General features: G+C 35.6%; 1 protein-coding gene across 1 annotated transcript in view; it reads right to left on the bottom strand.

Moving 5' to 3' along the window:
* Window positions 1-1921: 1921 nt before the first annotated feature.
* The window catches only part of LOC137277793 (zwei Ig domain protein zig-8-like), a 105035-nt gene continuing 93083 nt past the window's right edge, over window positions 1922-13873 (bottom strand). The window contains exons 4-8 of the mRNA XM_067809725.1: window positions 12407-12626; window positions 10515-10535; window positions 9150-9440; window positions 4835-4858; window positions 1922-3670 (exon numbers count right to left, since the gene is read on the bottom strand). Coding sequence (XP_067665826.1) covers window positions 3534-3670; window positions 4835-4858; window positions 9150-9440; window positions 10515-10535; window positions 12407-12626 — 693 coding nt within the window. The 3' untranslated portion in view covers window positions 1922-3533. The remainder of the gene's footprint in view (window positions 3671-4834; window positions 4859-9149; window positions 9441-10514; window positions 10536-12406; window positions 12627-13873) is intronic.

The raw sequence follows: 13873 nt of genomic DNA, 5'->3' as shown, positions 1-13873 counted from the left end.
AGGATGCCATAGAAGTTCTGGCAATTTTTGATGGCCTGGAATGAAGAATATTGCCATGAAAGAAGGTGAAACGTCTGTCACATTTTATGAGAGCTTCAATAAACCTTCACTCAGGGTGGTTTCAAGTGGATCATGCACTGAGACTATGGACATTCTCAGAAGCACAGATTAGAGCTAGCACTGTACATAGTTCCATTTGGGACCTGACACGTTGACTGTCTCATCATTGACTGTTAAACTGATAGCTGTTCTAAATTTCAGACACAAAAGCAGAGATCACATACCAAGGGACAGGCCACAGCAACAGATTATTATTAATTACCTTTGTGGCACCCATGAGAGCAACTGATACATTGAGACGTCCTGCTGCTTTTCAAATGACATTATATTGTCTGCGACAATACCAAATTTTGATTTACTTAAATCAGATTTGCAGTTAAACTGGCTTATGAAGATTCACAACTGGCATCTTTCTACACAGCCATGATCATATTATTTTTTCCTTAGGATTTTAAAAATTGTAAGATTTAAACAAGGCTTAAGACATGTCTTATGAAGAGTCACAAATGGCATCTTTCTACGAGATCTTGACACAGCCATGATCACACTGTTGTTTTTTTTTCAAACACATTTTCAGCATCTATTAAGATTTAAACAAGGAATAGATTAATGTTTCTCTACACAGATTTGAAGAACACAGACATAGTATCTCATTGTATAATGAGGTACAATGTAATGCAGTGTAAATAGAGAGCTTGGATAGAACTTAGATCTGTTAGGTCAACAGATTATCATCTGAACACTGTCCTGTTCAAAATCCTCCCAGATGTTATTTGTCTGATACTTTTTTCCAAAGAGGTTCAAAATACACCTGCACCAAAATGATTGATAGTACCCTTACCTTCTCCCTTAGAAATAATCATAAGATTAAGTGCTATCCTTATCCTCCAAGATAGAACAAAATGCTAATTTAATTGATGTCAGCCTTTTAATTGTATCTTTGTACAACTTAAATATAAAATGTCAAGGTCAGAGAGTAATCTTTCTTGATTATCTGTCTCAACACATTCCCTTGGGACTAAAAAGTCAAAACAGTGGGGAAAATTAACTGACTGTGTCAGAGAAAATCAATGATGACACAAGGACAAAGAAGGTTTCTAAATTCACTTACCAAAATCTGTAAAATTGGCACTGGTGTTTTATGAAGCTAATGCATATAAAATGGCTTTGCTATGGAGTCAGATGTGTTAAAAACTTGCAAACTTGGACATGTCTGACACATATATAGAGTGGTTATTCTTTGAGGTATTAAAATTGCTGTCTGAGATATACTGAGAGAAACAAATAAAGGAATATGGCTTCATAACAAAGTTCGAAAAATAAGTACTGCTTAAACAGAATATGATCAAAATAGACACTTCCTTCATCAAGGCATCTTCATTAAAACACTGTATTGGAAGGTAAATTAATTCAAAATATTTTCATAATAGATCAATTAACAGTATATAATTTCTTGGAAAACGTGTACATTCTTAACATTTTAATTGGTTAGAATTTAGATCGCCAAAAATATGTTTGTTTTGCAAATGGAAAATATCAATTTATCATTTTTTTTTTGCATTTTCACAAAACGTTCAAATTAAAACTTCCCAACAGCAGACTGATGTCTAGTAAATATTTGTTACATCTCTTCCTGATGCTCAGGACACTTAAGATGCTGATACATATTTAACTGACATGAGTGTTTTCAAATATGAGTATCCATAATCATATACATTAATAATTCAGATAAAGAGTGTCATTATCCTTAACAGCTTTCATCATGGTTGCTGTTCTTTTCAAGCATACATTTTTGGAAAGGAGCATTTCAAACATTTGCTGCTGAACTATCGACTAGCTAATGTTTGGAAAATATACACACTTTTTTGCTAAATAAATAAGGGTTTACAAAATGTACTCATAAACATGGTATATTTACAAATGTCAAATTATTACAGTGAAATCATACTACAACATTGCTGAAGACACTGGTGCAAACCGTGTCAGTGCTGGCTCCAGCTTGGCTATGTACACCATATTCACTGTGTCGTGCTGTACAAAATGTGGGAACATTTATATTAAAATATAATTTGGACATCTTCTTTTTGAGATGTGTCATTCTTACAAGTTTCACACAGTATAATACTGCATTTGACATATTCAAACTTCAACTGAAAGTTTAACTGAACTCAAGTTAAGTGTACACAACATTACAAGTTCCATCAAATTATTTCTTCCTTTAGTAGTGATCATTTTACAACTAACATGCTACTGTTTTCTATACAACTTCAATAAATGAAAACATACTGAGGTTTGATAGTAACACCTACCATACCTGAGCAAAATATTGGAAAACATTACAAAACATAATACTACAAATATTAAAAGTAACAAACAATTGACAAACAGCAACATTTCCATGAATTTTGTAAAAATTAACTTGAAAGTACCCTAAAACATAATTTAACTTTAATGTACATATGCATCTAAAACATTTATCCTCAAGAAAATATTCACCAATCAAACAATAATAACCATTACAAATGTCAGCTTCAAGAATATGAATCAATACGAAGAGTTGATAACAACCTTCACAACTGAAATGTCAACTGTCAGGTAAGTTTCAATCAAACACCACCAGAAGACTGACATCTTTCACATGACTGAAATTCAACAGGGGAAATGGTGACTATTGTTTCCAGAAATATTGTCTGTCTTGGTAGTTGGAAGTTTGAAACTCTTCATCATTGGAGATTTTCAATGTGCAGTTTTGCTCAATCATTCCCAGCTTTGTTATCAGTCTCCTATTATCCATCCACTTGTCCCTGACGGTTTGTCATATATCGCCACTCCATTAATCAGCTTATGTTCTCACTACATTCTATTTCATATAAAAGTGTCATGTTCCAAGAGATTTATTGTTCATCAACACACTGATAGCTATGCTAGATGAAAAAATATGAGCTATTTTCTTAGTATTTCACAATCTTCATCCTGACAGATATTAATATGGCTTCCATATTCATGCTATCATATTTCTTGATGCAGCATGTACTTCTGCTCAACATGTCATCGGATCATATAAGAAATCGCACATATTTCAAAGAATATGCTGACCACTTTTCTGTAATCCCCATGAATCAGTAAGCTTTAATTCCTTGCTCCTGGGACTCAAGGAACAAAATCCATTATCTCCTCTGAATTTTTTGCATTATCTCCCCTGAATGTGTGTAATGAGAGTTGTCTCCCTTTCCAAGTCTTCTTCCTGTAAAGGTATATCTACATCTTCACTAGTTCACGTTTTGTTTCCTCTGAAACAACAGTCACTGAGCAGTCTGCACTAACATCAGGAAACAAGCATTTCACCGTTGTTCCTGAACCTATGTCACCTGACTTGTCTCCCTTTTCATGTTGCTTTAAAGCAAAGAGGCCTCCCTTTAATCTCGAATATAGTTCTGAGTATTATACATCTCCGATCATGGAAAGTCCAACTGTCATGAGTTCCAGAGTTGCAGGAAACCAATGGTTGCTATAGCAACTATTGTGGCCATGTTGAGACTGCTGCTGATATGCAGTGCTGCCTTGTTGAATGGGTGCTCCGATCGAGAATGTTGGGACCCCGAGCCAGAACCTGAAATATGGAAATATTAGAACTAATTATCGATAGAATCTCTCAATGTCAATATTCCTACCCCGTAAATCAATTGATAATCAATTGTAATCACATTTTTTTAGGGAGGAGAATTACCACAGCATATGCAACAAAAACAACTGTATGCAGCTTCAAATTGGTCTGGCGTTGCATGCATGATTGTTGGTTTCTGTTTATTCTGCAGAAAGACACATATAAAAATTCCGTCAATCAATGTTGGTTTTTGTCGTACTAAATACATATTCAAGGATATCATTCTACCATCTACCAAGATTCATAACAGCTTTTCCCGGCTTAGTATATTGATTAACCAATCATTCAATTAATCTGGAACCCATTGGTAATTCCAAAGCAAACTTTTCACCATATTCAAATTTTCAAAACGCCATCAATCATGTCTTTATGTCCAATTGCAGACATACAACAAACACAGCAAATGTATTTTCTGCTTAGATCAAAGCACAGAACTAATGACCTCTGTTATCTTGAACTCGAAATAGTAGCATTGCGCCCATCAAGCCCTAAACACTGCTTTATATAAGATGACAAAATACACATTTATTACCTTTCATAACACTGGAATATTAATTTCAAATTGCATTTATATAAGGATATTGTCTCTAAATATAAAGTTTCCAAACTGCCTGACCCTTCTTGAATACATTTGACATTCTTTGGGATGGCACGAAGGTCGGACTCTTTCATTTGGCAACAGTCAACCCGTCTGATGAAACATGTCACAACCTGGACTCATTGATTATATAGTTCTTGTACACAGCTGAGTGAGTGAGTGAGTGAGTGAGTGAGTGAGTATTGTTTTTCACCCATTTTTTTAATAAATATTTAACAATTTCACATTGGCGGACACCAGAAATGGGCTTCAGACAATGAACCAATGTGGAGAATCAAACCTGTGTCTTGACAAGCAAATGCTTTAAAGTCTAGGCTGTCTGGGTGCTCAGCTACATTATGCTATATGTATTAGTCATTAAAGGAACGTATTTCCCAACAGTGATATCAGCTCAGCTTAGAATAGATTATGAAAGTTTCGTGAAGGCATATATTTGGAAGATGTTGCTAAAGATAATAACAATAATATTTAGCATAAAACAATTGCATCACGTTTCAGAATGATCCCCTTACCTCTTTTCACATTGGAGGAGTTTGCTGAAATGAAATACAGAGAATATACAAGACTATACAACAATTATTGAAAATATTGCACTATGACAGCACTTTATTGTTTACTGGAAATATATTTAATTAAATCTTACATATATATGAATACATAGAATTAAGAAAATTAACCATATAATTCACATAATCTTTGATGTAATACAATTAATAAATAAATGCTTCACATCCTTGTAATATTTTAAGGTGGCATTTACGTGTTGCACATCAATATGAAAATTATAAAATAAACCTTCAATATATTCAACACAAAAATTCTGTCTCCTCAAGCAACAAAATAAGAAACATAACCATGTCGTCTTCAGCAGCCCAACTAAACTGTGAAATGAAGTATTTCAAAATATCAAATACACGTATTTAAAACAAGAGAACTGAAAATAAGGAAATCATGGTCTAAGAAAGCAGCTAGAAATATTTGCATGAATATGCCACATGTACAGTGAAGAAAAACTTTACATCAAGTTTTCCTCTTGAACAAGATGACATGTTCATACAAATAAAGTCACGTTTTTTGACAGATGACAGTTGTATCTTGATGTAGATTTTGTAGCTGGCCACAACAAATTAGAACATTTTAATCATATCCTGATAAATCCAAAATATGAATAAAATATTACCATAACATAATGATGTAACTGTATGTGACATTTTGAAAAGACAGATTTAATACATAAGGTGTATATAGAAATTTGTTGGTCCCCTTTAGGAGTGTAAAGAAGCTTCCCTCATCATATTGTAAACATTCCCTCTAGATTATGGATGCCAGTATACTGTGGGTACCTACAGAAATGAAAGAGATAAATTTTTTGTCTTAATAAACTAAATCATAGCTATCCCTAGTGGTATGCCTAAACAATGACATGGTTATCTCCCTTAGCAGTGATGTCAGCAACACACTCATATTCATTTTCTGGGGGATCAATGTGTTACTAATTTAGTGTTTTGCCTCACAACATAAAGTGTCAGTATAAAGGAATACCCAGTCTTGATTGTTCTCAGAAACAAATTCCGAAGGTGACGATGCCATTATATTACCAATACTTTATCCTTATCAGAGGGGGTGGTAGGGTAGCGTAGTGGTTAAGGCGTTCGCTCGTCACGCCGAAGACCCGGGTTCGATTCCCCACATGGGCACAATGTGTGAAGCCCATTTTCTGGTGTCCCCCGCCGTGATATTGCTGGAATATTGCTAAAAGCGGCGTAAAACTTAATTCACTCACTAATTCACTCACTCCTTATCAGAGCGTGACACAGCAGATTTAGATAAAGTGTTCATCTTATAAATAATATAAGATATCATATCATATTATACCCATTGCAGAAGTGAGTGAGTGAATTTAGTTTTATGTCACTTTCAGCAAATTCCAGCTATATAACGGCTGGGGACACTAGAAATGGGGTTCTCGTTATACGAATGTGGGGAATTGAACCTGTATTTTTAGCATGACAAGCAAACGCTTAAACCACTGCTTCCTTAGCTGAAGTATGTTGCCTTTGTGTTTTATAAATAAACCCAACTCATACTGATTGACTGCCATTGATTTGACACTGCATTTACTCCATTTGGCTCAGATAAGAACAAATTTAAGGTTTTCGATGTGTACAACCCAGAAATATTGGTATGGATTCATTTTAACTGACACTTGGTCATGACACTGCTAACTGATATACATACAGTGGAAGCTGTTTAAACCGGCACTCATCGGGACTGAAGAAATAATCCAGTTTAGACAACGTGCAGGATTGTAAAGCTGATGACAAATGTTCAAGCCACAGACGGGACTGAGATTTGTGCTGGTGTTGACACCTTCCCAGATTGGACAGATGCCGGTTTTGACAGCTTGCACAATATTTCCAGTCCCTTTGTGGGAAACATAGAAGTGCCCTGCTACTGTATATATGGTTTGGAGGACCAACAAATTGATGGATAAACATATCTCATGCCGAACGATTCCAAATTCGGAAGTAAGAAGTACTCTAAACTTTATCAGATGTACTCCTTGGAATGGTTCAATGTTTTATTATGTATACAATAAAATATCACAAATTCAGAGATATACTATGATTATTAATGAATCATCCTGAACTTTTTCATATGAATTAAGAATTACCTACATTTAGCTTCTGAAAGTTTTAAAGATATGAGTTGACATTTAGCTTTTAATACCCTAACTTTTGCTATGCATCTGAGGAATATTTTCATTACATGTGTGGAAACTGACTCTACATTTTATCATATTCATCGCATTTTGGCTGTTAACGTTTATATGAGGTAACACAGCAAAAGCACATGACAAATATTACAGCTTAAATTGACAAAATCTCATCATACATTTTCCTTACAAAAGTAATTCACTGCAGCTGAAAGGAGCATTGGATTCACTGATTCATGGGATTTTTTTGACTGATAAACGAAACCAGTTAACTTCCCTCTTTGATAGATGAAGACAGTTCTTCCGAGTGAGTGTGCATGCACTACCGATCAATCAGGCACAAGCTCATTTGTCACATTTTGAAATCCTGACTTTAATTTGTTTCAGATATTTTACATTTTGAAATTTGGAACTGCTTTGAAGAGTGTCTTTTCATTAATTTGTTGTGGCCTGGCAAAAGCATGCAGAATGCAGCACTTACCGGTGGGCTCTTCATGACAACAAGCAGGGAGGAAGTAGAGAATGAACGTATACTCAGCAAAAATTTAAAGGAACAAAGTCATTTATAAGGGTATTGCTGTCATCAAAAGTGCAGATACGTGGATCAAGAAAATATTCCATACTCAGTATTAATCAGGGAATTTAATTTAACTTTTGAACTTTTTCATTTCAGTTTTCAAAGGCCATTTTCTGCACAAAACGTGGGAGGAGAGAATGAAAGTTTCAAATACTTCAGGACAAGTTGAAGAAAGTGACAAATGTCCAAAACATCAAGCTTTCATGGACTGAAGATTGGAGGACATACTTATGTATGCCATGTAGCATCCGAAATCATTCTCCACAATCATTCAAAATAAGGTTTTTTGAGTTGGTAAACAGTATAACAATAAAACCCAGTGTCTTGAATGTAAAAGATTTTAGATTTTCTAAGCTCTCTTACTGTTAAGATAGTCATAAGTGCCATACATTAACATTTACTTATAACTATCTTAGTGCTAAGAGAGCTTTGGAAATCTGTACCTTGGTACCCAGCTTCAGTGGCATAGAGGTTTGTGATGTCATTGGATAATGATGTCACAGTGGAGAAACATTGGGTTACTATTTCAATATAGCAATATCTCTACATGGAAATAGGTTTAGGATGATCAACTATGTGTATGGTGTATTGTATGTATTATGTTGGAAAGTGCAAGTAAAATGTCCAAATCATCATCGTCATCATCAGTAGCATTTTAAATTCACCTGACACAAATAGCTTCTTTGACACTACGGACAGAATTCTGAAAGATAACTATAATCTGTAATGATGATAATATGTACAAAACTGCAGTGAATGTGATGATAAAATGATATTTAACAAAACAAATACACGTTAACCTCATTCAGTATACAGCTGTGGACCTCACCCTTCTGTATTTTACATTTACTCAATTCAATATTTTAAGAGCATGGCACAAATCAAGTAACACAGTGATTTGAGAATAGACGAAGTTTCAGATAATGACCTAGATCTCTACCCAATATCTGAAGCTTCTTGAAGAGAAAGTGAGTGAGTGAGTGAGTGAGTGAGTGAGTATGGTTTTATGTTGACATTAGCAATATTCCAGCAATATCAGGATGGAGGACACCAAAAATGTGCTTTACACATTGTACTCATGTGGGGAAATGTACCCAGACTTTCAGTATGACAAGCAGATGCTTTAGCTACTTGGCTTCCCCACCGCCCCTTGATGATACAGACAGACATAGGCACTTTCAGTATGTAGACAAGAAGGGTGTGGTTTTACATGCCCAACTTACTCCAGATACTGAGCATGTATACATTCCAATGACAGCAATAATACATGTGTTCCAATAAAGAATTTTTCTTTACAAATAATGTATTACTAGATATATATACTGATTGGACATAATCATCATCATATTCAACATACATTAAAAGACTATAGTATTTAAGATGCTACAAAATTTCTTAGAAATTTTATATCACTCATATTCTACTGACAGTGCCAGCAAGTGTTCCTTTAAACTTTCTCTGAGTATTTAATTCTGAACTTTAACATAACTTTGATTATTAGAAATAAGAAAAATAGAAACAGCACTATACGTACCAACAAGAACGGTAACCTCCATGCTGTCTATAAGATTCTCAGAACTCCGACAAATATACGTCCCTGAGTCCTCTCCTCGACTTCTGTCGATAATTAACTCACTCACTAAAGCTCGTTCCTTATAAGACCGATATTCAGTTATTCTGACATTTCGAAATTTTGTGTAGTCCACAATATCCCCGTCCTTAAACCAATCTATGCCCTCAGGGATTAAATCACCTCCTGTGGCATTACAAATCAATCGCACTTCCTCGCCTAAATCCACATATTCTTTTCCATATATTTGAATTTCTGAAACAAAGTGATACAAAATAATGAGAACTAATCCTTTAGACTTTCATCTGAAAGAAAACTAGGTTTGCAATCATGATGAAACAGTTGCTGTGAAGAATTATACAAGATGTGTTTAGGAATCATGTCAACTGAAGTTTTAAGTGCAGCATTATGCCAGAAATTTGTAACAGGATAGAAGTTATGGATTTCAACTTCTTCATTACAAAGACAGCAACATTTCAGAGCAAAACTACTTCACCACTTGATGAATGAATGAACAAGCATAAACCCCAATCCGTTGTTATGTGATGAAGGATTTCTTTGTCTGTCTGTCTGTCTGTCTGTCTGTCTGTTTGTTGTTTAACACTACAGTCAACAATATTCCACCAGTGTGATGGTGTTCAGTAAACAATCGAGTTTGGACCAGTCAATCCAGTGATTAACATCATAAGTATTGATCAATGAGTACAATCACCCGTTCCCATTAGTTTCCTTTCACAACAAGCTTGAGTTGATGAAAATGAACCTGCATGGGTCTCAACCTGATGAAATCAAATTACCAGAGACAGTGCTCTCTGCTTATGTCTTGTCTACAGTGGGATGGTGCAAAGAAGAATTGATGTTTACACTGCTTTAGCAATACTCCTGTAATATCAGAGAGGAGCACCAGAAATGGGCTTCACAAATGAATTGAACCTTGGCCGAGCTAATGCTTCAACCACTGGACTAAACCACTTGAGGCATTGTCTTGTAATAAAGGCATAAATCACCAAGTATTCAGGACACGTAATGGGAAAGTGTTTTTTTAAGCAAGCTGAACCAGACTTACTGGGACTGATAAACTGTCTCGGGCAGGTCCCCTTTTGAAATGTTTTGAGTTTGAATGTTCCTAAAATTTTAGATCCACTTAAATTGCTAGGTCTACTTGAAAACTTGAATTTTGATTGATTGACTATCCACAGAGTGTGTACCACAAACCACTGTCATAGCAAGAATAATTAGGAAATAATGATAATGATTAAATCAGATTTAATACTTTGTTATCTATAGACCATATTTATTACATAAATGTTAACGATTAAGAATGCTTACCAGGTCTATAATCTGGTGGATCTGAAAGAGAATAAAACACACTATTAGGAGAATGATTTAATTCATCAGTAAAACTGGACTATAACATAATCACATTAAAGATACTACGCTTAAATGTGAAACACAGAACATATGGGCACCGCTACTGGTTTTGCTCATTGAAACATTTAAATATTGTGCAGCAGCATGAACACAGTGACACATCCTCCTGTATTACCTGTCACCTCCTGCAACATTCTGGACAGGCTTGATAGGAACAAGTTTTGAACCTAAGATATTGCTAATAACAATTTATATTATCTGTACTCATTATCGTTGTGACTTATGTACAATCACACATGTAAACAATCACAGCATATCAAATTGCCACCAAATGTATATCTGACTAGCAATTCTAGAAACATCTGCAGCCCTTTGAACTTCTTAAGTCCATTCTTAACACACTGGTCAAAATTATGATCAAACTACATAGATAGCTTGTACAATGTATTTCAGAAAATTCAAAGTTCAAGGACAATTTCCTGAGAGATACAATATCTCCTAGTATGGAGATTGGAGGAGGTGTCTGAAGTTGAGTCAGATGACGTTCTAACCATCTAAACAGTGGCTTCTATGTTCTCTGAGTCAGCACAACTTTCAGACCACCATATCTAATTTCTGTAACTCAGTAACCAATTGAATGAAGTATTGCTAAGAGTGGATGACTCTGGCCATACCATTATATTGTTTTAGTACTCTCAGTAACTTCTGAGTAAGAAATGTGAAGAAATGGGTTTAAATTGATCTTCAGTAGTCCATGCTTGTCACAAAAGGAGGCAAACGGCCTTGAGTGGTCAGGCTACCTGACTTGGTTGATACATGTCATCATGTCCCATTTGCATAGGTTGATGCTCATGCTTTTGATCACTTGATTGTCTGATGTAGATTCGATTATTTACAGACCGCTGATCTATTGCCGGAATATTGCTGAGTGCAGCTTTAAACAACAAACAAAACCCTTCTGAGTGGTGTAAGGATCTGCAAATAAATGGGAGATCAATCAAAGCTTTCTTTGTTTTCTGTTTGTGTTTCTTTTTGCAAATCTAAAAAACTGCAGAATTAAGGTGGTAAAGAAATGAAGCTGAACTGTTTCAGGAAGCTGAGATCTGTTTGGCTAAAGACAATGGTTTCTGAGGGAGTTGTTGGCAGATCTCATCACACAGGGAGACATATTAGAGTAACAGATCTGATTTTAATGAGCCTACAGTCCACTGTAAATTTGGGAGTGTGTAGATAACAACCACTGAAACAAATCATCAACACTTTCATATCAAAATCACGAACACTTTCAAAAAGAATAAACAGTACAATGAAATTTGAAAAAACAATTTCATAATGTTTCTGTTTGTGGTTGTCCAGCATAGCTCATATAGGAATTCTTACAATGAAAGTTCTAAAATATTGTTTTGGATGGCTGGTGCCATCACTGACATTTGGTGAACCAATCTTATATTATTTACAGCTATGTACTAGTATTTCTTCACACTAAAAGGAATATGTTTCTGAGGATACGTATGACTCAGTATTTTGTTTGCACTGATGTTACCAGTATATGTACTACCTACCCACCAACAGTTTAGACTCACTTAAAGCATTCATTACATGTTATATATATATATATATACATACATAACATGTAATGAATGCTTTAAGTGAGTGCTTAAATGCTTTAAGAGATGTCAATGATCTTTGTGATCTTGTTTTACAAAACATCAGTTCTTGCATAAACAGTACCTTTAAACAGTATCAAGTATTTTGCAAAATCTAGGTTCAAACAGTTTCTGACTGAAACATGTGGCTACATTTATACAAGTTAGTCTAAAATTTTGCTGAGTAGTATTTATTCAGCTCACCTAACACTCGCAGTCGAACATGGAGTACTTGTTTCTTTTTATCTATAATTTCACAGATGTATGTCCCCTCATCCTCAGGCTGTGCTTTTGAGATGGTGAGGTTCCAGTGGGTAACGTCGTTGTCAAATTCGTGGTAGTCCACAATGATGTTGGAGTTCCTCACCCAGGTCATGTCACCGATCGTCAGGATGTGCTCTTCATGTTGGCGGTACCATGACACCTGTAAAGGCAGGAAACAGTATGAAGTCATGCATCCTAGTCTCTTTTGTGTTGGTGGAATTTCAGATATATATTCCATTATAAAAAGTAGGGGATATTTGATTTACAAGACTTATAAAAATGCCAATGATGAAGCCAAGGAGGAAACAGATGATAAGAAGTTAAGGGAATGACAATTTATTCAGTTCCTTTGGAAATGTTTCATCTGTATGAACGTACTATTTCACATATGTATTAGCATTGGCTAGAGGTATGCTTGCCAAATGGAATATACTCTAGTTTTTTTACTGGTATATGTATCGCTGGCTGAAACTGAATAATACTTGGGGGATGTGGGATGTCAACCATGAGTGAGTGAGTGAGTGTGTTTAGTTTTACACCACACTCTGCAATATGCCAGGTATATGGTGGTGGTCTGTCAATAATCAAGTCTGGACCAGAGAATCCAGTGATCAACAGCATGAGCATCAATCTGTGCAATTGGGAACACATGACATGTGTCAACCAAGTCAGTGACCACAACCACCCGATCCCATTAGTCACCAGTTAGGACAAGCATAGTCGCCTTTTCTGTCAAGCATGGGCTAAGTAGTAATTAATATCAAAGTGTAGCTATTCAGGAACTGTGTCCATATAGCATCTGGAGGCAAAGAGGCAGCCTAGTGGTTAAAGCGTTCATTCGTCACACCATTTCTGGTGTCCCCCTGCCAAAAGTGACGTAAAACCAAACTAACTCACTCCACCCATGTGGCATTGTTGACAGTTTCTCAATGCCAATTAAGCTGCATGACTAATTCCCCAGCCTGACCATTAGGTGTGATATGTTGATAACAAAAACACTGTGAGAGACTTGGTGATAGGTATGGTTTACCCAAACCTCTGCTGCAGTCCAGGTGCTGAGAACCTGACCCGCAAGACACCTGCTCCTGTCTGTTTGTCCTAAACCTGATATGCCACATGGCAATATCATGTCTCCAGGGTAAATCCCATGTTGCTGACAGACAGCAGAATTAGTAGGGAGCTAAAGAATTTCAACAAATCTAGCTAGCTATTCTTGAAACGTCTGTACCCCCTTCTAACTTCTTACGTCCATTCTTAACACATTGGCTACAATCAAAGTTAAGAATTTAAAGGGTTACAAATGTTTCAAGAACATCATCAGCAACATGATGTTACAACAGATACCTATGACCTGAAAACTAATATTGTATTTACAAACAAGCAAACTTACAGTGACCCTCAAAACCT

Source organism: Haliotis asinina, chromosome 3 (assembly GCF_037392515.1).
Source record: "Haliotis asinina isolate JCU_RB_2024 chromosome 3, JCU_Hal_asi_v2, whole genome shotgun sequence".
Lineage (NCBI taxonomy): Eukaryota > Metazoa > Mollusca > Gastropoda > Lepetellida > Haliotidae > Haliotis > Haliotis asinina.
Note: the sequence above shows the minus strand (reverse complement) of the source record. Positions and strands in the feature narration are given on the sequence as shown.